Below are 27,124 nucleotides of genomic sequence, written 5' to 3'. Positions count from 1 at the left end.
GAGCCTGAGAAAATTTTCTGATTTTCCAAAATAGGGGGAAACAGTCCCTAAAAGTCAAGTAATCTAAAAGAAAATCACATCATCAGATTCAGCGTATCAGTGAACCCTACTGTATAGGTTTCAAGCTCTTATCTGCAAAAATGTGGAATTTTGTATTTTTTGCCAGAAGAAAGATCACAGATGTGTATTTATTTGTTTGTTCTTTTGTTGCAAATTTTCTGCTGGGGGTTTTTCCGCGGGAGAATTTTCCATGAGATGGGAAGCTTCCAGGGAGTGAACTTGTCAGGGGAAATTATACACTGGGGGAATTTGCCAGAATTCTCATACAAGATTCTTTTTATGTCTTACCTTCTCTTTTCCGTCTCAATTTTACGCCCGGAGTGGTTAAGAGTAATTGTCCTGGGTAAATTTTCATCGGGATTGAATTGTCTAGAGGATATTTCCGCGGAGAGGGGGTTTCTTTGTGGAGGTGGGACCAGATTTCCTGGCATTATTTAAAAAACGATCAGAAATTAAATAAATAACAAGTTTTTTAAACTGAAAGTAAGGAGCAACATTATAACTTAAAACGAACAGAAATTATTACGTATATAAAGGGTTGCCCCAACTTAAACATCTCACTCTTTACGCTAAAGTTTGAATTTTGTCCCAATTCTTCAATAATGACTCCTGAAACACGAGGGCCGTTTAATTAGAACACTAAGATGTTTTTTTTAAGTATATACTAAAATGCTTTAGCGTAAAGAGCGAGGTGTTGAGGAGGACGCAGCCCCCTTTATATACATAATAAATAAAAAAAACAAGTTTTATAAACTGAAAGTAAGGAACGACTGAAAGTAAAACTGAAAGTAAAAACTCAAAGTAAGGAATGCAAATTTTGTTTTAATTATTCATGTACGGTGAGCCAAAATCAAAACCTGCATTAATTCAAAAACGTTCAAAAATTAAATAAAAAAAACAAGTTTTTTTAACTGAAAGTAAGGATCGACGTTAAAACTTAAAACGAACAGAAATTATTCCTTATATGAAAGGGCTGTCCCCTCCTCAACGCCTCGCTTTTTACGCTAAAGTTTGGCTTTCTCACAACTCTTGTTTTTTTTAAACAATAAAAAACTTTAGCGTAAAGAGCGAGGCGTTGAGGAGGGGACAGCCCCTTTCATATACGGAATCATTTATGTTCGTTTTAAGTTTTAACGTCGTTCCTTACTTTCAGTTAATAAAACTTGTTTTTTTTATTTAATTTTTGAACGTCTTTGAATTAATGCAGGTTTTGATTTTGGCTCACCGTACATGAATAATTAAAACAAAATTTATATATTTATTTTACTTTTATTTGGTTAAATGGCTTTCTCAAAACTTGTTTAATTGTATTTACGAACGTTTTTATTAGTAATAAACATACGTAACTTACGAATTAACTTACGTAACGAACTTCTATATTCATGTATTTTTAATACGTCTATTGGGGGTTCGTCCCCTAGTCAATACCTCGCTCTTTAAGCTAAAGTTCGAATTTTGTTCCATATCTTTAAAAATGTCCCCTTAATCACAGAGGCAGTTATTTAGAATAAATAGCTATTATTAAAGCACTAAAAAATATTTGGCTTAAAGAGCGTGGTATTGACTAGGGGGTGAACCCAATCAGACACGTAATATTTTCTGTCCGTTTTAAGTTTTGATGTTAATCCTTATTTTCAGTTGGAAAACTTTTTTTTTTATATTTAATTTCTGATCTTTTTTTTAAATAATACTGGGAAATCCGGCGCCCCCTTCATAGCAATGTCCCTTCGCCCATGAAAAATTCCTTCATGGAAAGATCTTCCCACATAACCCCGACCCCCCCCCCTCTACTACCAGAAAAAAAAACCTGAAAATGTCTGTATACTTCCTAATAACCAATACCATATGTTAACATTGGGTAAAGTTCATAACTTTCAGCCCCCCCCCCGGGGACTTTGGGGGATTAAGTCCTCCTAAAGGACATACTTATCATATTTTGAACCATGCTGAACAAAATGGATATCTCAAAATTTTGATCAGGTGACTTTGGGAAAAAATGAGCGTGGAATGGGCCTAGTTGCCCTCCATTTTTTGGTCACTTAAAAGGAGCACTAGAACTTTTAATTTCAGTTCCAATGAGTTCTCCCACGATATTATAGGACCACTGGGTCGATACGATCACCCCTGGGAAAAAAAGCAAAAAAAAAGAAGCAAAATTCCACATTTTTGTAGGTAGGAGCTTGAAACCTCTACTGTAGGGTTCTCTGATACGTTGAATATGATAGTGTGATTTTCATTAAGTCTTCATAGCTTTTTGGGGGTCTTTCCCCCCTTTTTCGAAAATCAACCAAATTTTCTTAGGCGCGTAACTTTTGAAGGATAGGACTAAACTCGATGAAACTTATATATTTAAACTCAGCATTGAAATTTGATTCTTTTGATGTATCTATTAATACCAAAAACCCGTTTTCTAGAGTTTCGGTTACCATTGTAGCCGGGTCGCTTATTACTTACAGTTCATTACCGCGAACTGTTTGATACTTTCTGTTTTTTTTATATTTAATTTAAGAAAGAAGTGTCAAAAATGTCTAACATTACCGGTATGGAAGAAGAGAACAGGAAGCCGAAAGGAAACTCGCTACAGTTAAGTCCAAACCCAATGGAAAGGTTTCAAAAATCCGGCCGTCGCTGGGACCGTCTCTGTCAGATAATCGTAGAGCTTGCCACTCTTGAGCGAAGCCTCTGGAACGACACATATCGTCGTCTGCTTGTTACCACTATGAGTCTGGATGCGACTTGAATGTGCAGCAATTGCAAGTAAAAGTATTCTTGGTTCAGGGGCCTACAGGCCAATAAGTCACGCGATTTAGGAAAAGGTTTTTGCCTTTTGTTCGAATATTTGCAGTTCGGATACGTGTGAACATTCTCCCTATTCTCCCTATAGGAAATCCCACGTTTTCCCCAAACGTCTGAACTAACTCTTACTAATAATCTTTCCAGTATTCATCAGCGCACTGCTTCAGATATTACTAAAAGAATGCGATTTGGATGTGAAAAAATTGTTCCCAATTAAGGGAACAATTTCAAGGGAACAAGGGAAAAATAGACGGGTGCTGGTAAAACTCTACATATTGCAATCAGTCAGTCCTTTACACGGCAGGAACTACATCGTGGTTGACATCGTTGACAAGCAATAATCGTGAATAAACAGGCCAAAAAGGCTATTTATGTATTTTTGCTGATGTTTTAATGGGCGGGGGTCCTCCTGAAAGAACAACATAAACAACAACAGAATTGCAATCCATTATTGCTTGTCAACAGGTGTGGAATTCTCACCTTCTTCCGTACAGAGATGCCATTCGTTTGGGACTTTTAAAAGGATTCTTAAGGAGCAATTTGTTAGGAATCAAACAGAATAGCATTTTGTTTTTGTTTATTTATTTAATTTTTTTCTTTCTTCTTTTTTCCTCTGAGGAGTTGATATCCCCTGAATTTTTATTTCATGGTGTATGGTTGTCATCTCTGCGTTTTGACTCCCAGGCCTCAGGTATGTTCTCTTTTTAATCTTACGTTATTTGGCTACTGTTCTCTTTTCTTATCCCCCATGGTTTGAACCTTCATCTTTTTTTTACTTTTCCTTTAAATTTAGCTGAAGATAAAAGACTTGCTTTTGTCAAAACGAAACTGGAGACATCATTCCTGTTTTGCCCCTATTTTTGTATGGATCCAGCACATCAACACAAACATTGTGAATTCTTAACAGAGTATTTTAATTATTCTAATTAATCTTTTGTAAAGAAGTACACAGTTACTTCTAAATGCAGATTTAAAGGCTTGATATAGACCCCCCTAGTTGATAAAAAAATAACACTTGCAATGGATCAAGCCTTCATTCAACTTTGATTTCGCACCAGTGCTATATGTTGGGCGAGACAATAGCGTTCACCAGGTCCGTATCCAGCATTTGTCTTCCGGTTTTGTTTACACAAGGATTTTTTTTCGGGGGGGGGGACACAAACAGCCTCAAAAATGCATAAAAAAATTCGTTTAAAATTCAATAAGTGATCGGTTTCGGAGTTTTATTAGTTTCTGTTGCCTTTGCATTTTCAAGTTGTAGAAGAAAAAAATGTGTTGAAGGTTTTGTGGCAAATGGTTTAATCTCTTTTTTTAATTGGCAAATATTTAACAATCATTCTTTGAGTGACTTCATTTTAATTGAGAATTTACTCTATCTGATTAGTTTTTCTGAAATATTACGGTGCGTAAAATAAAATAGAAGTGAAAAATCCTTTTTAATAGACAGTGTATAGAAATTCACATAAAATATCGATATTTCGGTCACATATACAGTGACCGTCATCAGTAGTAAACTACTGAGTTTTACTACTGATGATGGTTACAGTATAGTGACCGAATATCTGGCATTTTTGTGAATTTCTATACTGTCTATTAAAAAGGATTTTATCCCTATTTTCAACCTTTATTTTATCGTCATGGAAAGGCAGTGTGGTCTTCGGAACCCAATCAGCATATATCAGGTGAACCCAATCATACACGTAATATTTTCTGTACGTTTTAAGTGTTGATGTTACTCCTTATTTTCAGTTGGAAAACTTTTTTTTTTATATATAATTTCTGATCTTTTTTTTAAATAATGCTGGGAAATCCGGCGCCCCTTCATAGCATTGTCCCTTCGCCCATGAAAAATTCCTTCATGGAAAGATCTTCCCACATAACCCCGACCCCCCCCCCTCTACTACCAGAAAAAAAAACACCTGAAAACGTCTGTATACTTCCTAATAACCAATACTATATGTTAACACTGGGTAAAGTTCATAACTTTCAGCCCTCCCCCCGGGGATTTTGGGGGATTAAGTCCTCCTAAAGGACATAGTTATCATACTTTCAACCATGCTGAACAAAATGGCTATCTCAAAATTTTGATCAGGTGACTTTGGGAAAAAATGAGCGTGGGAATGGGCCTAGTTGCCCTCCATTTTTTGGTCACTTAAAAGGAGCACTAGAACTTTTAATTTCAGTTCCAATGAGTTCTCCCACGATATTATAGGACCACTGGGTCGATACGATCACCCCTGGGAAAAAAAGCAAAAAAAAAGAAGCAAAATTCCACATTTTTGTAGATAGGAGCTTGAAACCTCTACAGTAGAATTCTCTGATACGCTGAATATGATGGTGTGATTTCTATTGAGATTCTATAAATTTTAGGGGGTCTTTCACCCTTTTCTCTAAAATGATCAAAATTTTCTCAGGCGCGTAGCTTTTGAGAGGTCGGACTAACCTTGATGACAGTTATATATTTGAATTCAGCATTGAAATTTGATTCTTTTGATGTATCTATTGATATCAAAAAACCGTTTTCTAGAGTTTCGGTTACCATTGTAGCCGGGTCGCTTATTACTTACAGTTAATTAACGCGAACTGTTTGATACTTTCTGTTTTTTTTATATTTAATTTAATAAAGAAGTGTCAAAAATGTATAAAATTACCGGTATGGAAGAAGAGAACAGGAAGCCGAAAGGAAACTCGCTACAGTTAAGTCCAAACCCAATGGAAAGGTTTCAAAAATCCGGCCGTCGCTGGGACCGTCTCTGTCAGATAATCGTAGAGCTTGCCACTCTTGAGCGAAGCCTCTGGAACGACACATATCGTCGTCTGCTTGTTACCACTATGAGTCTGGATGCGACTTGAATGTGCAGCAATTGCAAGTAAAAGTATTCTTGGTTCAGGGGCCTACAGGCCAATAAGTCACGCGATTTAGGAAAAGGTTTTTGCCCTTTTTCAAGCCCTACTTTCTGGTGAACCAATATTTTTTTTTTTTTTTTTTTAAGGTGCACTGGGGTTCCCTTGAACGAAAAATTTACGAAATAACGGCTACCACAGATATATTAAAACCGGGCAGAAAAAGAGTTTGCGTATTAGAGTCCCCTTGGTCCAGTGAGTAGGGATGGAAGTTTCAAGCCATTAAAAATAGAAATGTTAATTGGACCCTTTTTGAAGTCCAATTTTAGAGCGGACGAAGGAAGAGCAACAAAAAACAAAACAATGTAAAACGCCACCCACGCAAAAATACGATTATACTTTAAGATGGGGGATTGTAAATCTTAGGTTAAAAGTTTTCGATGCAGATCATTTCATTGCCGTATGACTAGTTTTTTGTTTTTATATTTTATTTTTTAATTTTTTATTTTTTAATTTTTATTTATTTTTTAATTATTTTTATTTTGTTTTTATATTTTATTTCGATTTAGCTTCATGTTGTAGTGATTTCTGGCTCTTTTCCGGAATTCTTATTTCCAATTAAATGATATATTTGATGATTGCGATAAAAAAAGAGGCGAACAGTTAGAAAATATACAGTAAATTATTGGGAAAATCACACAAATCTAGTAGGCTAAAGGAAATTACATGAACGCCATAAAAGCGACTTTAACTATACCAATTGAAATCTTCATGGTGAAAATTGCTATTCTTCATTGTGATAAACAACCAGATAATTTGTATCTTTTGTTCAATTTCATGCATAACATTATTATTGAACTTAGTTCCGCTAGGAAACCATATGGTAGTCACTTCTCCATTACTTAATCCGATATTTATAAATTCACAGTAAAAACTAAAACAAAGCTTAAAAATTGTGACTGTGCATAAATTAATGTTTCAACTTGAAGTATTTGTAAGTAATACATACTTAATATTACCAAAAAGAAAGTTTAAAACCAAGCATAGGGCTGTGGATGGGCTGGCGAGGAGTGGGTGGAAGGATTGGGGGAGGAGTGGGTAGATGGGCTGGGGGGAGACTGGGAGTTGTATTTGATGATGGTTATTGCTTTGGAAGTGTGTGAGTGAAGGGGATTGGCTTAGTTTTTTTCCTTATTATTTGTTTGTGGAATTGATTTATTAATTTAGGTTGATTTAGGACGAGTTATGTATGTAATCGCTACGCGTTAGCAAAAATTAATTTTTTTTCCCTAGCGTAGTGTTTTCTAATTATACTGGCTTGATTTTTTGTTTATTTGATTAAATAAAACCTAAAACCTCAACCTAGACCTAATTTTTTCCCTTGTAAGGCAGGCTTAATTCTTGATTGGGACAACTTGGGCCAAATCCAGGGTAACTTTAAACCATCTCCCCCGAAATCCAAAGCTTACACAAAAATACACTATTTTGATTGTAAGAAGCCTGCTGTAGGTAGAACAGTGATTTTAGAAGTTTTTCCTTTGGGTATATTTCAGGCCGCAATTTTCACGAGAGGGGAACTTCGGTTGGCAAGGTCACACAGTTTTGTTTGGGTAGGGGCCCAGAACTTTGAAAACAAACGCACAATATTAGAAAATATAGAAAACATTTGAAAAATCTCAAGATTGAAGGGCATGGTACCGAAGCCCTCATTCCCCTTTCTTACACACCCACCTTGTACAACCCTTAATCTGGGTACGGACTTGATCAAATATTGATAAAATTTGTCTTTGCCATGTGCTATTAGCTACCATAATTGTACAAGTTGCTTCAATAGCACAAATAAATAAAAAAACAAGTTGAAGTGGAATTCCAAATTCCAGATAAATTGTGTTCTGTCAATCAATCTTCTTAGATAAATTTACACAAACTATGGGACGCGGAAAACACGCCAAATTTGATTTAATGATTAATTGATTTAATGATTTAATTAATTGATTTAATGCACGATAGAAGAAAACATGGGAAAATCACAATCTTAAAATTTCAAATTTCCAAACCTCAAAATATATTACCTCGAAGAAAAAGCAGATATAGCAATTTCACTTGAAAATGAAACCTTAAATAGCTCTCTATGATGTTCCAGTGCCTCGCAAGCAGTGAAGAAAAAAGAAGCAAGAAAAAAGAGAACATATCTGTAATACGCACAAAAAAATAATTTTTCTTTTTGTTCAGGGAGGGGGGGGGGAATGAATATCTTTCCTGTAAAGGCTTTTGAGCAACAGCGATTCCATTGGTGTACTTTTGATGTCGCGCCATCTTCGAAGAGTTTCAGGCTATTTTTCAAAATTTTCATATATTTATTTTCAAAATAGCATTTTACTATTAAGACTAATCGAAATAATAGTTAGACTATCTTTCCTGAATCAGCAACAAATGTGAATTTTTTCTCACTAGACACCTTTTTTTGAACGTTTTTTTTTGTTATTATGGGCCGTGATTTGGGGTAACCATGATTCGTGCAACATGTATGACCTTCGACAGTACAAAAAAAAGATAAAAAAAAAACAGGCAAATTATAGCCTAAGTAAAATATAGGAAATTATGAGGAAAGTGGTAAAACTCTAAAAACCCTCTTAAACCATATGCAATTATTTTAGTACCACAGATATAACTTAAACTGACAATTTGAATATGCAAAGTAAAAAATTTGCTAATACTCATTGTGAGGAACAACAAGATAATGTGTAACTAATGTTCAGTTTCACGCACAACATTATTATTGAATTTAGTTCCGCTAGGAAACCATACGGTGGTCAATTTTCCACTTCTTAAGCTGATATTTATAAATTCACACTAACAAACTCAACGTTTTTGCTTCGATTGTTTGTAAATAATACGCAAACACTATACTAAAAAAATGAAAAATCAAACGGGAAGGCGTCATAACATCTAACCGTCAGGACCACTAACGTCAGGACATCAACAAAATCCGTCATAAATTCGACAAAAAAATCCGTCAGAACCACTAACCTTAATAACATATAAAATTTTAAAACTTTAGTTTTTTGGGGTTTAGGGGGGAAAGGTAGGTAGGTTAGGTTACGCATTTAATATGTTATGCTTTATCCCCACCCCCCTGATTTGCAAATATATAGCCGAAATTTGTTTCTAAACTATTATATACTTATTGCTATTATATAAACTTTTAAATTTTTTGTCGATGTTGTGACAGTTAGTGGTTCTACCGGTTAGATGTTATGACGTTTAGTGCTTGTGACGGTTAATCGAAATCACAGTTTATATAATTAGCAGTAAGTTTACCGCGGATGATTTCTGGCTCTTCATTCTCGGTGCGAACAAAGTGCTCCTCCCACTTATTTGTGGACTTATTGGTGAGCCAGCCAAGTGGTTTTGTCAGTACTTGTTCCGTAGGTGATTATTCCTTGTCTACCCGTGAAAAGATCTAATGCCGCTTATGTTTAGCCTATACGTTCTCTGGAGCACTCGCACCTCGGTCCGGGTTTTTATAATGGGTGAGATAGGGAAAGATCATACTGCTAATTATATAAACTATGGTCGAAATGGTAGCACCCCAAATCAAACAAAAGGCTGGGTCTACTTAAAAATCTAGACATGAGTCACACATACCCATTAGAACACCTAGACAGTTAGCTCGGCTGTATTCAGGGGAAGGGTTCTAGATTTAAACTCTCATCTCCAAAATAGAAATAAAAATGTACAGTTTTTGGCTGTGAGAAAGCTGCTATAGACAGAACGAAGTGGTTTTTTAAGTTTTTTTTTCCTGCCTTGAAGGAGGAGATAATATGAAATAGTATAATTTTGGCTACTTGTGTATTAGCCAGTACATACCCGAGAAGTGAACTTAGGTTAATCCTAACGAAATATACCAAAATATAATCACAAAATATGATAATACTTCAGTTCGTACAATAATATAATTTGGGCTATATATTTGCACATTAAGGGGGGGGGTAAACTAACCTAACCTGACCTTACCCCCCTCTCTATTGTGCAAATATATAGCCCAAATTTTACAAGTCCAATGCGGTCTGTCACCCATCATTTGTTTTTGTGGCTATGAAATCGGTTTTCTTGGATCTTACGCTCAGCAAACTTCTTGAGTGTGTACTGGCTAATACGGAAGTACTCAATTTTGACCTATATTTTCACGGAAGGGAGTCTTTTGGCAGGCAAGTCCTTTCGATTTGGCTTGAAAGGGGCAAACCATGTTAGAGAGGGGGTCACACTGCGATCGACAAAACCAACTGCCAAATCACGTAGCAATACAAGAAGATAAAGAAAATTAAAAAATTTGGAGAATTTAACGCAACAGCTCAAAGTCCCACCCCCTCCCGCTTTTTGCAAGTTTGTCCTCGTCCCTCTGGAATATTTTTTTGCGGACATCCATGAATAATTGAAGATACATGGCTATTTAATGATATCATATTGCCTAATTTGACAGGGGTCGCTTGGTGGCAGCACTTTGTTTAATGTCAAGAGTATTAATAGTGTTGACAATCTCTTTTTGGTTTAATCATGCATGGTAACAACTGCAATCATTTATGCCTTGATGGTGCAAAGAAATGCATATATTGACTAGACTTTGAGGTTTACGCAAAAACTATTTCATGACGTAGTATTACCAGAGATGTCTGCCAGATAGAAAAATAGAAACCATAACCGGTTACAAATAGTTGGCAAAACCCAACCCGACATTCCCGATTATTAAAGCATGCTTTTTTGGTCGCGTCCAAATTTGTAAAATAGCCGAAGTTGCTCTTGAAGCTATATTTGGACATATTGTGCTGTTATTATTTCTTTTAAGAACTTGCATAGGAGACACCCCTTAACAGCCAAAATTCAAGGGGAGTTACGAGAGAATTTCCCAGAGAAATGAGGTGTTGATTCCTGATTTACTAAGTTAGTTGAGAGCACAGGAAGGTACAATTTCTGGTCAATATTTTTCCAGGAGTCTCGAGTCAATCTCAGGGGGAGGGGGACTGTTATTCTAACCCATCCTAAATGCAGGTTGTATCCAAAACATGTATTTAACATATAACGCAGATAAAACTAAAACTAGAAAACCGCTAAAGGCTCATTGAAAATGAGACCACTAATACCGAGGTTTCGCTAGCACTAATGTGAGCCAATAGGTTTTTCTATATAAATAATTTTATGATTGACTGAAAAACAAAACATAATTATTGGCTAAAATTAACGCTAGCTAAATCTCGTTATGAGTAAAATCTCATTGTGAATGGGGTTACTGCAAGAGAATATTGAATTGGAAGAAGGAAAAAAACGGGTTCTATATAATGACCTGATACAAACCCTACTTTTCCATAACTTGTCGGAAGAGTAGAAGCACGCATTAATGACATTCTTCAGGTCTGTTTTACGTCATTCAAAAAACATTTACCGTAAACGACACTACGTGCAGTCAAGTTGATTCAAAACCACATTAAATCATTAATAGGCTTATATCTTTGTGGGTTGATAATAACGTAACCGAGGGGTCTCTCTCTCCCATAAATCATGTACACCAGACTGCGCATGCCAAATGTGGGGAACTTTTCCAGAGGTGTTGGGGACTATACACTGCGACGCGGAAAAGTGCCATGCGTGGCGGAACTATGTAGCACATGTGGTGTTTCAAGATGTACACCATGTGGTGGGAAGTCAGCGCCCCCTCGAAAGTGACAAGCTACAAAATTTCTAAATTTTGGCTTTATCTCTAGGAGCAAGAAAGGCAAACAATTCTAATCAAAATTAGTCAGACGGAAATACTGATAAAAAGCAAAGTTTTACTACTAAATGCCCATATATTCATTTCCAACAGACACCGATTCTAATAAAACTTATATAGGCGCGGATTAGAAGGAGCAGTAAAAGGCTATACTCTCAAGATATCGCAAGAATTTTTAACAAGGAAGATAGCATTTCGCTAAGAACTACCTTTAAAACCGCAACATTTATGGACATCATTTATGTTTTAAATCAAGCTTTACCACTAAAGCAAACACATCTATATTTCATGTTCTATATTTATATATTTCATTGCTCTGAGTATATTACACGTTAAAACAGTAAAGGCCCATTCCAAATGAGATTTAACTAATACTAAGATTTAGCTAGTGCTAGTTTCCCCGTTCTGATCCAACATTCTGATCGGCTTGAATTAGGGCTAGTTAAATCTCGGTATTATACTTTGTGTATTATACGCCACTCACTCAAGTTTACGCTATGTAAGATTCAAGTACAAACCGGTTTATTCTTTAGTTTCTTTCAGCTCAGCGTGAAACAAGACAAAAACAAGTGACAGGATAGATGGGAAATATATAATTTGGGTTACATATTTACACATGAGGGGGGGGGGTAAAGTCTTTGGACAGTTTGAAGTTAGAAAACGATTCTTACTTCATAATATGCAGAGTAGTTGTACCTAATACATTTTCCATGCAGGCGCCCTATACCTTACCCCCACCACCCTAATGTGCAAATATATAGCCCATATTTGTTTCTAAAGCACCGTAACGAAGAAACTAACCAGGAAACCATTTTGGAGCGGTACACAGAATATACTTGAATGAGTGTCGTATAGTTCACAAGTACCCTCGGTATTAGTAAAGTTTATTATGAACGGGCAAAGCGGTATCCGGGAGGGGGGGGGGTATAGGGCTTGAACCGTCTGAAATTATTAGTCGACTCGTGAAAAGTAACAGAAATGCATATAAGAAAATTTTGATGCGTTTGTTAAAGTTTTTTTAGTAGCCCCCGGGCCCTGAATAAAAATCCTGGATACGGCCTTGTGAACAAGGCACAAAACTTAAATATTCACCGACTAAAAGGATTAAAAGGTGGCTAGAGGCCTTAAAGTACCAAGGCCATCAAAATAAAAATATTTTTGCTCCCTAGAACCAACTATTGTCTATCCATACCTGTAAAACAGGCTTTTCTAAAATTATTTTTCTAGTTGTTCCAAAAATATGAAGTATTTAGGCCAGCATCATATCAGCAGCGTTGTCATGTTTAACCGTGACCATAAATAAGCAAAACTAATTAAACGAATTTGACGATACTTCTCTTCCTCGAAATTCAAACATTAATCCCAAAGACAACTAAACCTTCGAAGAAAGCAGACCTTTCGAAGACTGGTTAAAAATGTTTTTAGCATACTTTTTCGTCGACTTCTTCGCCCATGTTTCTTTTTTTACGTTTGGCACCTGCTACTACCAAAAACTGCATAGCTAAACAAGGTGGTATTTCCGTAGAAAACTGAATTCCCCATTATCCCCTAATTTTTTTCAGAGATATATATTGTTTTGTATGTTTCCATTTGCCCGAGTGTGTGAAAAATGCGCCTAGTCTTCCGGCTTTCAAGTCACGGGCAAAGAAGTTTCTTTTATCTCGTGAGTGAATTTTGTTTCAAGCCCGCTCCAGGTTGTCATTCTATTGAAGGTATTCCCCGATTTGCCTTATTCTTCTATCTACTTCTTGTCTTTTACTCTTTCTCTATTTTTTCCTTTATTCCTTCATAAGATAAGTTTATTATGTGTTGAGTAGCAAGGTATGAATGTTATTTTATTTAGCTGAGAGTGATAACCTCGCTTGCCCTTTCAAGCTTATTGTCTTTCTTGGCAGGCGAAAGGCGAATAGTGTTTGTTTTCTTTTTTTTAATAAATGTATATCTCATCTCATCTCAACAATTCAAATAACTACATTTCATTTTCGCTACTTTTGGTACTTTCAGAGATGCCACAATTATTAACAAAAATAACAATATTTTCCCAAGAACTTCTTGCACCCTCCCCTGTGTTTTGTGCATGGACAATTATGCTGGACTTGGATAATAGCTATACTTTATAAAATGCAATCTTCTTTGTATTAGTCAGTGATCCAAGGCTCGCTATCGTTAAAAAAAAAAGGAAGGGGTGGCTCACATCAGCCGCAGTTGGTTTGAGTAAGGATGCCAGGTAATCTAAGGTGCTTAAAACGAATATCGGGGTGCATATGCTCGGACTAATGTACAACTTGGCGATTTTAGCCTATAAAGGAGAAATTAGTTTTTTATGGCAAAGTGACTAAAACCCGTTTTTATGACTTTTAAACCCGTTTAAAACCCGTTTTTATGACTTATTAGTTTTTATGACTAAAACTCGACGTGTAAGATGTTTGGCTTTTTTTTATTGCTGTAGAAACCAAATTTGCGCATGCGACCGTAGAACGAGTCATCTGTTTTTTTTTCTTTGTTTTTTTTTTTCCTGGTTAAAAATATTAGTTGTATATAAAGCCAAAAAACGATTTTATTAAAAAAAGAGCGATCCATCGTTTGGTGAAATAAAAATTATAGGTTGTGTTGAAAAAATTTAGAGTAAAGCGCCACTATTCAGAAAATTTTCTTTTTGGGGGGGGGGGGATTTTCTTGTTAAAACGCTTATATATTCTTGCAGACTCAAGTCTCGACTTTTTTTTTATTAACAACATGTAAAGGACATTTGGACAGTTCGAATCATCTGCAGTTTGTTTCGTTTTCATTTTTTTAGTGCTATATATATAAAAAAAAAAAAAAAAGGTCATTGTTGGCTAATTTCTGAAAGCTATGACGCTATTTAGAAAAAATAAATAGTTGCTCAAGAATTAATATTTTTTGGAAAAGAGGCACATAGTTTGATTCGTAATGATGAGCAAAATTTTAAAAAGATGTAGGCAAAAATTTCAGAAAAACCGAAGAAACTAAGAAAAAGTATATTAAAAAACCCTTGTTTTCAAAATTAAATAGGGGTTAACTAAAGAAATAAAGGTTGCGGGGAAAAAATAAAAATACCACGTGAAATTAGTTGTTCTTGGAATTTAGAATATGTCAATTTTATGAAGCTTTCAATTTATTTTACCATGTAAAAAAATCAAGAGCGGTATGACGTCGTTACAGGCCAAATTTGACTTAATAGGCTAAAATGACCATGTTATACACGCGTGCGAACTTGTGCACCCCGATATTCTTTGTAAGCGCCCCTGATTACCCTAGAATCCATCCTCAAACCAACTGCGGCTGATGTGAGCCACCCCCTCACTTTTTTTGAATGATAGTGAGCCTTGCATCACTGACTATTGCATAAAGTACTGAAAACTACGACATAAAAGGAAAGGATTTAGGATATTTATCTGGTGTTAGCTAAAGGTTAGGATTCCGGCAACAACGATTTTAGGGGGCGTCAGTTGTCTTGCGTGAGGCACACCATGTTGGTACAACTAGTTCTGAAGCATGTAAACAGATAGGAGACGCGTTGGACAGCATTGCTCCGCTTTTCTCGGAGCACAACGAGTCCATATCTACCATAAGGAATCATAGCATCTGGATCAACAATTTAGATCTTATCCGTACCGGAAACGACTATCTTTATGCTGAAAGAGCTGCGGACTAGGGATCACACTTAAACGCCACAAAAGAGATGATTCCGATTTTCTTCCCACCAGGAAACCATAAATACGCCACAGTTGGGCTTAACTACCTAGAAGAAATGCTACGCCTGCCTGAAAAAGCGCCAGAATTTCATAGGGATTTTGTAAGAGACAATTTTATTGTTACGGAAACAATCAAGCTATTTTGCTGCATTGTATAAGATCTGGTTTAGAGTTGACCGTGAATCTGGACATCAAAGGTCATCGAAGAGTTTCCGGTATCGTTGGTGCAACAACGAATGAAAATGTCATGGTTCGATAGCTGGCTACTCTCCCCTTTCTCACAGCAGCCACCAGAACGCTGAAAGCAAACTTGAATATGGATGACGAGGCAATAAAGCATCATGAAGATACCACTGCGTTTACGAATCTGACAATAAAAGGTAAAAATCGGGTTATGTACTTGGTAGAGTTGCTCGGAAGCTCATTCAAGACGACGAGAACAGTGGTGTACAACTTTATGAAAGGGTTGACTCGTAAAGACGAGCAGAATTCAAATTAAGCATAAAGAATGTAACAATTCGCGCATGCGATCGCAGAACTAGGCATCTGTTTTTTTTTCTGGTTAAAACTATTACTTCTTAGAATATAAATAAATGAATTGATTAAAAAAAGAGCGATCTATCGTTTGGTGAGATAAAAATAATAGGTTGCCCTTTCAATTTCCAATCAAATGAGCCTTTTTTGAAATTTCTATGACAAAGATTTCTATAAAAACCTTGTATGCCCCAAGAGCGTAACTTACAACCTTTACCCTGATGCCTGTAAGGGGGGTATTATCCTTAAAGAACTACCTTGTAAAACTTTTAACTACGTTGAACACAATGGAAGTCTAAAAATTGTGAGTGCAAGTGTTTGATATATGTGTTAGCGTAAGAGGGGGGTTAGATGCCCTTCAATTATGATCAAGCATTAAAAATAGCATTAGACTTTTCAGTTTCCAATTGAATCAGCCTTTTTGAAGTTTCTACGACAACGCTTCCTATTAAAGCCTTATATGCCTCAAGGCATAACTTACAACCCATGCCCTGAGGCCTGTGGGGAGTTTGTCATCCTCAAAGACCTAATTTCCAGAACTTTCCACTACGTTGAACAAAATGGCTTTCTCGAAATTTTGATTGGATGTATTTAAATGGTGGGCGTGAGAGGGGGGTTAGTTGCCCTACAATCACTTTCGACTATTAAAGGGGCACTAACCCCTTGAATTTTCAATTGAATGAGCCCTTTTTGAAGTTTCTACGACAACGCTTTCAATAAATACCTTAAATGCACTTAGGGCATAAATTACAACCCTTGCCCTGAGGACTGTGGGGGCAGTGTCCTCCTCAAAGACATAATTTCTAGATCTTTCAACTACGTTAAACCAAATTGCTATCTTTAAACCTCGATTGTATGTGTTTGGGGTAATGGTGGGGTGAAAGGGGTTTTAGTAGTCTAACGATAACTTTTGATTCTTGAAAATGTTACAAACCCTTCCTATTTCTAATCGAATGAGCCCTTCTCCAAGTTTCTACGACAAATCCTTCGATACAAAGTGCCCTAGTCTGAAACCAAGAAACCATGAAATAAATTAAAAAATAAATAACACACTGTGCCAACATCGTTCTTAACTTTAGGCAGCGCTATTGCGCTGCCTATGATAGGTTAATTTTCTTCAGTTATTTTTTTTTATTCCATTTGTTTCCATCAGGGCCGTATCCAGGATTTATTTCCCGGTGGGAGGGGGGTACAAAAAAACTCGAATACACATAAAAAATGTGTTTATATTCATTTTTGTTAAGTTTTTACGAGTCGGATAAACATTTCAGGGGGGTTCAAACCACCTACCCCCCCCCCTGTATACAGCCTTGGTTTCCATTGATCAAGGCTTTCGTATGTGAAGCCAAATTATTTGGATTCCTATTATAAAAAAAAGATTTTCGTGTTTTTCTTGCAGTGTTCACAGTCTTATTAAAAAGGTTTACATGTTTTCATTTCTTTATAATTATAAATGATTTTACGAAATGGGAATGGGAATTTTTATGGTTAGAATAATACTGCTACCACTATAACTGCTACGAACAACTAACTGCAGCACTAAGCCAACTAAGGACAATACAGCTGCGCACTCTTCTCCTCCGCCCCAACCTATTCGAAGATTCAGTCTTGTACAATTGTAAAATAATATTTTTGCTACTTTTACTTCTCAATAATTTATTATTTTTTTTAAAACTCGATTGCAAATAAGGAGCGATCAAACAAAATAAGCCCGTTCCGTTTCCGCTGATAATTTTCTTATAACAGCTTGCGAGGAATCCCCCATCTCCACGATTTTCAAACGAATCGTGATAGTAGGTGAGCTCATTTGAACGTCATCGTGGTTGCGGCAATAGCTGAAACCTAGTAAGAGACGAACACGACCCATAGCAACAAGAACAATAACCCACAACTCCTAAAAGTGGTGTTAGGTCGACAAACTTAGTACACGATTAGAACCACCTTGTCTGAAAACCCTGCAAGGGAAACTTACAGTCCCTTGGCTTGACAAACAAGGAAAATCCTTGAAAAACAAGGGAAGTGGTTGCAACCACTATATTCTGCATCAAAAGCACCTGGCAATTTCAGGAACGTATTGTTAGGCAACGAAAATTTTGTTGAAAAAAAAGAGCCCCGATGCTCTTGATTCTGAGTTGGCCTTAAATTCTCTTAACTTCTTCAACCCTTTCGTCCAGCTCTAAGAGTTTCCTGTTATTTCCAATGATAAAATTCTTGCAAATTAGTAAAGTAAGGACTACTAAACAAATACAAAACACACAAAAGCTCGTTAAATAATAAAAACATTTTCTGTTTGGGTTTGGCCATAAGCAGAGACAATGATACAGGTCTTAAAAAATGGGAACATGAAAACTAGTAAAAAAACAACAACATAAAACTCTTAATAGTCTTAAACTAATAAAAAAAAATACTAATAAAATAGAAAAATAATAAAAAAACTTAGAGACTTGTAGAGAGACTTGTTAGAGACTTAAAAAGTAGAGACTTGAGGTACCATTCTTGATCTGTTTATGATAAGTTTAATTTAAAAAATTGGCCAGTAAACTCTGTAATAAAAAATATATCATAAAAAAAAGCAGGAAAAAAATCTGGACGCTATACTGGTCAAAGTATTTTTTTTTTCTCAAAAGAATCATTAAGTTCACTGTTCTTTTGTTAAAATGAAGGTCGATTGTAGTAGCTGCGTTCTGGATTGGAAAGCCCGAATTCAATTTTATATTTATATTCGTTCTAGCTTCGTTCTACCTTTACTTTAAAAATTATTTTAGTTCTCAATATTGTTTTCGGATTTTCTAATTGACTACGGATTGTTTATATATCTTCATTATTGTTACGCCGCTATTCTTCCTCAATTTGCCCTGAGGACAGCTTGTTGTATGTACATACGAGCTATACTCGCTACACAATTTTCCTTAGGTACTGGTGCATTATGCGGGCACCGCGAAGAAGTCAAGTTTGGTTAATGATAATGAAATAAATTAAAATAGGATGAATATATAATAGTTTAGAAACAAATTTGGGCTATATATTTGCACATTAGGGGGGAGGGGGGTAGGGGGTAAAGCATTTAATATATTAAATACGTAACCTAACCTAGGTACCTTTCTCCTACCTAAACCCCCAAAAAAATCGTATTGATAAACCACAATTTGTCATCAATTTATCTAGCAAATCACCCGTTGTCTGCTAATGAAATGGCAGTTTGACGAGTTTCGTGACTGGTTTCTTTGATACAGAATATAGCAATGACCGCATAATGCACCAGTACCTTTTCTTATCCAAACTTCATAATGCCCAAATTTCTTAGTTTTTTTCTTAACTTGTTATTGCTTTTCCTAATATAAAAAACACTTACTGCTTCAAATTCTTCAAAAGACAGTGTTCCTCGACTAGCACCACGTTTGTCGCGATCAAATTCTTCTATTAATTGTCTAACTTTGTACTGAGGCAGTTTGAAACCGCAAAGATCTAACGCGGCTTTTAGTTCCGACATGTCAATGGATCCACTATTATTAACGTCGATCTGTAAAAAAAAGAAGAAATTTAACATACGGAGATTAGTGACACAAGCGCCTGCACGCAGAAGTGGGATGGAGTATACACCTCAGATTGGGCCAAAGGGCCTCTCCCTCGAAAAATTAAATGTAATGCCGAAAAACATTTTTTTTTTTACATTTCACTTGTTCAAAAAAATACGGACCCCCCTCCCCCCTCCTAGAGGCAAACTTTAATACGAGCATGAAATATAAGGACATAAGTAGTCAAGACAACATAAAAATCCTTTAAAACAGATGGGGTTGAATAAACCCCATCCCCACAAATATTTGTCGAACACGTAAAAACGTAACAAAAATGAATACCAAAATTTTTATGCGTTTTTTGAAGTATTTTATGTACCCCCCCAGGAGGAAAATCGTGGATAAGATCCCACTAGAGGTATTTCTATGATTATTACTTGATACCAGACCTGCCTTTGACTGTTCTATAAATGCTGTGTCTCTTATTTTTATTTCATGCGTAGAAGACATTTAAAGGTACATTCAAATTCATGTTTTCTGTAGCATCAATGCTTTCCTTCCATTAATTAAAAGGTAATCATTCCTTTTAAGGAATTAAAAGGAATTCAATTCCATTAATTAAAAGGAAATCAATGCTTTCCTTCCATTAATTAAAAGGAAATCATTCCTTTTAAGGAATTAAAAGGAATTCAATTCCATTAATTAAAAGGAAATCAATGCTTTCCTTCCATTAATAAGGAAGCCAGTGCTTTCCTTCCATTAATTAAAAAAAAAAAAATTTGAAACTAGTATGAAAAGTTGTTAAAACCCAAAACGAGTATAAATGAGACATATATAAATCCAACTTGAAACGAAAAGAAATTACTAGGAATGAATAAACTAGATTTAAAACGAAAAGAATATAAAATAAAAAATCAAGTCAAACTTGAAGCAACAGGGATTACCACGAACAGAGTACCCCGCCCCTAAACCCTCTAAGTATAATTTGCACTTAACAACGGTCGAACTGCACTTTACTCTGATTTCAATTAAATTAGGCTTTCAATTTCTAATCGAATAGTCACATCCCGGGCTTCTACAACCACCCCTCAAACACGGTGCCCGAAAAAAAAAATCATAAAGGGGAGATACATCCCTCTTTCCTAAGTCAAAACTCTTACGGAGACTATTATGGTACTTTTTTCTTCTAAAACTTCTAGATGTTTTATGATAGTTATCATATTTTTTCTACTTTTTTTTTAAATTACATAGATCACTTTCAAATCCTAAAGAGGTTTTTTAAGATAACACTTTAACCTCCCCCGTTTTTTGTGACATCTTTTGAAAGTACAAATAACAGATCAATAGGGACAAATCCTTTTATTAGAAAATGAAAATAATAACAAAACCTCTGGATATTTCGGTCACATACATGGTGACTGTCCTCAGCAGCTAGGCTTATTTTGGGCAATACTTAATGGTGATTACAAATAGCGGAAAAATGTAAAACTTGTATTTTTAGATTTGATAAAGAAATACCTTAGTCACGTCTTGGAGAATTTTATGGCAGCCCCATTACCATTTGTGTGAGTCTTTCATAGGCTTAGGTCACCTGTTCGCCTGTGAGTCCAACCAAATTCAGTTCCCCTGCTTTTGTATATAAGTCCAGTCGAAATTGTCCGTCACGAGTCAATCCAAAAATCTCGATCATCATTTAGTTCTGATGGTTTAAAATATGTCTCAGAACGAATAGTGCTTTTAAGTTTGATCATTCGTTTAATTTGTTGTCGCTTTATGTTACATTTATTGATTTGTAGTAATTCCTCTTCATTTTAAGCTTGGCCTATTATACATATTTATTTCTGTTCGGTTTAAGTTTTAATACCACTCTTTACTCTTCTTTAAAAAGTTTTATTTTGGAAGCGTTCTTTACAATTAATCTATGCTTTGAAAACTGTAATTCATTAACTCTGAAATGATGTAGCTAAAGTAGTTTTTTACAAAATGCTTTCGATTTCTCATATGATGCTTTAATATACTTATTTATAGTAGCCAGTATAAGGCACGTTCACAATAATGAGGTGGGAGGCCTTTGAACTCATGTCCTTCAACCACAAAAGATTTCAACAATTTTTGTCTTTATGGAGAGATTCTCTCTTTCGATATTTTTGGATAATTTGACTTTTTTTCTAATTCAAATCCCTGCCCCAATTCTCTAGAAAATAAGTCCCTGCATATATGCCTGCGTGCTGCGTGCACCATTGAACCCCTGAGAACAGGGGTTCGAGTCCTAGTGTCGCTTGCTCGTTATTTGGTTTGGAACAGAGGTCGATGGTGTGATTGTGTAAGATCAGCCAGAGTCGACCCAGCTCTAAACGGGTACCCGGAGAAATCTGGAGGAAAAACACGGGAAGCATCGGAAGATTTACCCCCAACCACGCATTGCACTTAAAATGATTTGTTATTTCCTTTCAATACAACAATTACGAAGGATTGATTAGCTATCATTGATTAAGTTTAACCCATTTTCTATTCGTAGCCGACATTTCTTGGGCTAAATGTAGGGCACCAACCGTACATATTAAGTTAGTGATTTTGTTTTAACATACTATGAAAAACGCAGATAAGCCCAGCCCTTAGAGGAAGTGGGATAAATTTCCCTTGGAGATGGGGGGACACAAAAAAAAACTTAGTCATGCTTTTCCATTTGTTTACCAGAGTCCTTCGAACGAATTTAAGGCCTTCAAATACTTTAGGTGGAATCCTCTCCTCTGTCCGGTTAGGTGGACCAAGAGGGACTCGAAGTGGACAGAAGATGAGTGTTTAGGCCCACCTGCAACAAAAGTGTCCTAGGATGTGACGGTACTTTCCCATTATATGGGCATTTCTAAAAAGTCAAGTTTCGTTCATGCTAGTGAAATAAAATAAAATAGGATGAATATACAATAGTTTAGAAACAAATTTGGGCTATATATATATGCACATTAGGGGGGAGGGGGTGTAAAGCATAGCATATATTAAATACATAACCTAACATAACCTAGGTACCCTTTACCCCCCTAAACCCCAAAGACCACAGTTTAATATCGTATACGCAATGAAAACCACGCTATCATTACCTACTCTAAAGCGGTTAAAACGTCAAATTGGGTTTTATCCCTGCCTGCTCTACAGCGGTTAACCCTAAAGGCCCATATAATGGGAAAGTACCGATGGGACTTCTCCTCTGTCTTTTCTTTGTGACAAATCTGTCACGCTCGAGGCAGTATGCAAGGCCGTATTCTGGATTTCGAGTATAGGGAGGATGATCAAGCTTTTTTCGAGAGGGAGAGGATTGAGCTACATAACAGAATTCTTGGGTGTGTTTTGTTTGTCAAACGAGAATAATACTCAAGAATCACTCAAGACCCCTAGTAGATGTTTGGTAGCAGCGGCCTATAGTATGTTTTGGGTATGGTTTTGACAAAGCAAAAGAAACAAACAATAAAAAAGAACATTTGAAAATAAAAATCAGAGGGTCGGTAACGTGTTTTTTCACCATAAAAAGTATTTATGTTGTAATATTAGACTATACAACTTTATGAAGGTTTTTCCAACTTATCTTAAAAACTGCAAGGTACTGTTATCGTTTCTGGGATTTAATTGGTATTTGTCACAACTGGCGTAACACCTATTCTAATTTAGTAAATATTTGCATAGCTTAAAAAATATGAAATCATTAGTCTACACTATTACACTTAAGAATACTCCCACCAGATAAAGCTTACACAAATGTATTTATTTTTCTAAAACATAACACGGCAATTGGAATGGAAACGGCAACTGGAAGTAAAAATAAATGAAAACTTCTGTTTATTCAGTGAAATTACAGAAATCCACCAAGCACAATTACTTATCTCATATGAGCAGAACATCCACAGTTTAAAAAATTATCTAAGAGGCAATACGATTCCAGGCAAGTCCCCAGGAATTTTGAGCGAGATGGAGGGGCAATAATAATAATAACAAGCGCCTATAAATCAATCAAAATAGAATTTCGGTGTGGGGGGGGGGGCAAAAACATTCATAAGAATATAGAATATTTGTTACCTGCACTCTGACACCAGTGGAACACTTACAATATCCTCGTTATCGGGCGGGGGTCTCAACTCACAACACATTGTATTCTAAAATCCTGCGTACATAAATTCTTCCAGGTTATATTATGCGACGTTGGTTTATCCAGTTGTAGGTTTAAATATTCCTTCAAATGCAGAGAAAAGAGTTCCAAACTCTTTACCTATCTCCTGGAAATGTTCCGGAAAAGTCAACCCTGAAACCCCAATTCTTGTCATTTGCCAAAAGAAGTGGTCAAAATCTGAGCCAAACTTTCTGGACACTTAAAGCTTAGTTCTTTTTTGTATTAAATAAAAAAAAACAAGTTTTTTAAACTGAAAGTAAGGAGCGACATTAAAACTTAAAACGAACAGAAATTATTCCGTATATGAAAGGGGCTGTCCCCTCCTTAACGCCTTGCTCTTTACGCTAAAGTTTTTTATTGTTTTAAAAAATAAAGTTGTGAGACAGAGTCAAACTTTAGCGTAAAGAGAGAGGCGTTGAGGAGGGGACAGCCCCTTTCATATACGGAATAATTTCTGTTCGTTTTAAGTTTTAATGTCGCTCCTTACTTTCAGTTTAAAAAACTTGTTTTTTTTAATTTAATTTCTGATCGTTTTTTAGTTAATTCAGCTTTTATTTTGGTTCATTGAATAAGTAAACAAAATTTTGTTCCAATTCTTTAAAAATGACCCCTTAATCAGAAAGGCCGTTAATTAGAATAAATAGCTCTTGTGAAAGTACTAAAAAATCTTTGGCTTAAAGAGCGAAGCATTGACTTGAAGGAGAACCCAATCATATAGCTAATATTTTTTTGTTCGTTTTAAGTTTTGATGTTGCTCCTTACTTTCAGTTGAAAAACTTGTTTATTATATTTTTAATTTCTGATTTTTTTTTAAATAATGATGGGAAATCCGGCGCCCCCTTCATAGCAATATCCCTTCTCCCATGAAAAGATCCTCCCATATAACCCCCGACCCCCCCCCCCCCCCCACTGCCAGAAAAAATTCCACCTGAAAACGTCTGTATACTTCCCAATAACCAATACTATATGTTAACATTGGGTAAATTTCATAACTTTCAGGCCTTCCCCTGGGGGCTTTGAGGGATTAAGTCATCCTAAAAGACACAGTTATATTGTTTTCAACAGTGTTGAACAAAATGGCTATCTCAAAATTTTAATCGGCTGACTTTGGGAAAAAAAATGAGTGTAGGAGGGGGCCTAGTTGCCCTCCATTTTTTTGGTCTCTTAAAAAAGGCACTAGAACTTTTAATTTCCGTTCCAATGAGCCCTTCCACGATATTCTAGGACCACTGGGTCGATACGATCACCCCTGGGGAAAAGAAAGAAAAAACAAAACAAAAAAACAAATAAACACGCATCCGTGATCTTTCATCTGGCAAAAAATGGAAAATTCCTCATTTTTGCAGATAGGAGCTTGAAACCTCTACAGTAGGGTTCTCTGATACGCTGAATATGATGGTGTGATTTTCATTAAGGTTCTGTAATTTTTAGAGGGTATCTTTCCCTTTTTACGAAAATCGGCCAAATTTTCTCAGCCACTTAACTCTTGATGGGTAGAACTAAACTTGATAAAACTTATATGTTTGAAATCAACATTAAAATATGATTATTTTAATGTATCTATTGGTATCAAAATTCCCTCTTTTAGAGTCTCGGTTACCATTGAGCCGGGTCGCTCCTTACTTAGAGTTCGTTACCACAAACTGTTTGATTCGAGATGTAATGCAACGATCCAGCTCCTGCGGGGATTAGTGGAAAATGATCCTAAAATTATTGTCATAGACAAAATCTAACCAAAAAAGTAGGTCAGATCTCGACCAAAGTGGGTGGGATGTAAATTAAGTGTCCTAGCTTCCCGGTTGGTTTCTTTTGGGGATCATAACCCCATCTGATCTTTGTTGAAAAGGGAAAGAGGTGAGCGGTCTTATATTCTGGTAATAATACTTGTAGCATAAGAGGTCGAATCTCAACCAAACCAGGTCAAAAGTAAGTACAGACGTTCTCTAAATGTTTAATCTATGTTGTCTAAATGTTTCGGTAGGGAGAGAGGTTCTCTAAATGTTTAAATATCTATAATATCTAAATGTCTCAATAGGGAGAGAGGTTCTCTAAATGTTTAAATATCTATACTATCTAAATGTCTGAATAGGGAGAGAGGTTATGTAAATGGTTCAATCTCTATATGTCTAAATGTCTCAACAGGAAGAGAAGCAGACATGTACGCAGGAATTTGTTTCGGGGGGGGGGAATCCTTCAAACCCATTATTCTGTAAGAAAAATCCGAAAATTATGGGAAAATGAAAAATCGTGATATTTCGGGGGGCAGGCCCCCTCCCTGCGTACGTCCCTGAAGAGAGGTTCTCTATATGGTTCACAATAGAAGATATGATAGAAGATCTGAGCAAAGCTGGATGGGAAGCAAGAGATTGCGCTTTAGTTATGCCGTTTCCAGGTCCGTATCTAATCCGATCTGCGTATGGAAGATGCTCTCTAGATTTTATCATAACGATATCTACTAAAGTGCCGAGTCTCACTAAAACTTGATGAAAGAAAGAATGAGTGTGTTAGTTCAGTCTTTTGAAATCCTGGCCTGGCTTCCCTGTGAGATAGGGTCCCTAAATTCTTATCAATATGAAACTTGGTTGGGAGGAAGAGTTTATTTACTACTTTATGGACCCTATTTTTAACTAGTATATTATACTAAAAAAAAGTATAAAATGTGCCAAGAAGACGGCTCTAAAAAAGATACCAAGTTAATGGCGATTTAACCTTCCTTCAGATGAACACGCGTAAAATCTTGAGTAACAAAATTAAAACATCATGAGGGGGCATCATGTTCTAGAAATTATGGATTTTCTATTTGAAATCTTAATGAGGATCTTCAGGCTTTCCTATAAGCAGGAGGGGAAGTCCCGAAACATGTTTGAACTAGTACAATAAAGACTTTTTTAGGTTTGTGGAAGCACAAGAAATCTTCTGCTAGTTATCAACAAAAACATGTTCGGAATTACCTCTTTGGTACGTATAAAATATTCTAGGTCTAATGGGGTTCGAGTCTGCTCTGCTCTCTTCCGCAAGTTGTGGAGATTTTCCTCGATTTTTCCAACGCTATTATTCATTGTTCATGTGATCTGTTTGTTTTGTTTTTCTTGTATTTTTTTCGCATTTGGGTCGGGAATTGAGTGAGGACTTGGAACGTTGTAAGCCGACAAAGAGTATTATTGCCTAATTCCGGTATTTTCTAAAATAACCTTAAGGCTTTATTATGTTTCCTTAGAAAAATAAAATATCTTCTCAAGAAGTGAGCACTAAGTTAGATTTCTATGACCAAAACATCTAGTAAACATTTCTGTCTGTTTGGAAGTAAGCTCTAACGTTGGTGTTTCTTTAAGTAATGGCAACATTATTTAAACCTAGATTGGTAGCTTTGCCATCCACGGCTACACAAAATAAAGTTGCAGAACCACCGCTCAATTTGGTTAAAATTCATCAAATTGATCAATTGATCACTCCTTGGCCGTTCAAAATCAGAACAAATCCACTGCAAAAGCTGGGCTTAACTTAAATGTACCATGTAAGGTAATCGCTCCTGCTACATCGATTGACGGACTCTTGATGATCACAACATATTTCCTTATTGATCGTCGTTCAAAAATGTACCGCCACGTGAATGTTACTTCGAAACTGGCTTATTGCAGGGAACCTGTTCTGAATTGTCCTGAATTATCTCTGGTAAATGAACCATATATGCAGAGTTTTTTCAAACTGTTAGTAGTAATGAACTGTAAGTAAG

The 27,124-nt window shown here is 36.0% G+C and overlaps 1 protein-coding gene across 1 annotated transcript in view; it reads right to left on the bottom strand.

Annotated features, from left to right (window-relative positions):
- Positions 1–27,124, bottom strand: part of Fim (plastin-2 fimbrin) — a 132,386-nt gene that overhangs the window by 66,648 nt on the left and 38,614 nt on the right. Inside the window, exon 2 of the mRNA XM_089102669.1 lies at positions 19,070–19,237. Within this exon, the coding sequence (XP_088958795.1) occupies positions 19,070–19,237 (168 nt within the window). The remainder of the gene's footprint in view (positions 1–19,069; positions 19,238–27,124) is intronic.

Source organism: Artemia sp. Qi Xiang Cuo, chromosome 16, assembly GCF_049724085.1.
Source record: "Artemia sp. Qi Xiang Cuo chromosome 16, ASM4972408v1, whole genome shotgun sequence".
NCBI lineage: Eukaryota > Metazoa > Arthropoda > Branchiopoda > Anostraca > Artemiidae > Artemia > Artemia sp. Qi Xiang Cuo.
Note: the sequence above shows the minus strand (reverse complement) of the source record. Positions and strands in the feature narration are given on the sequence as shown.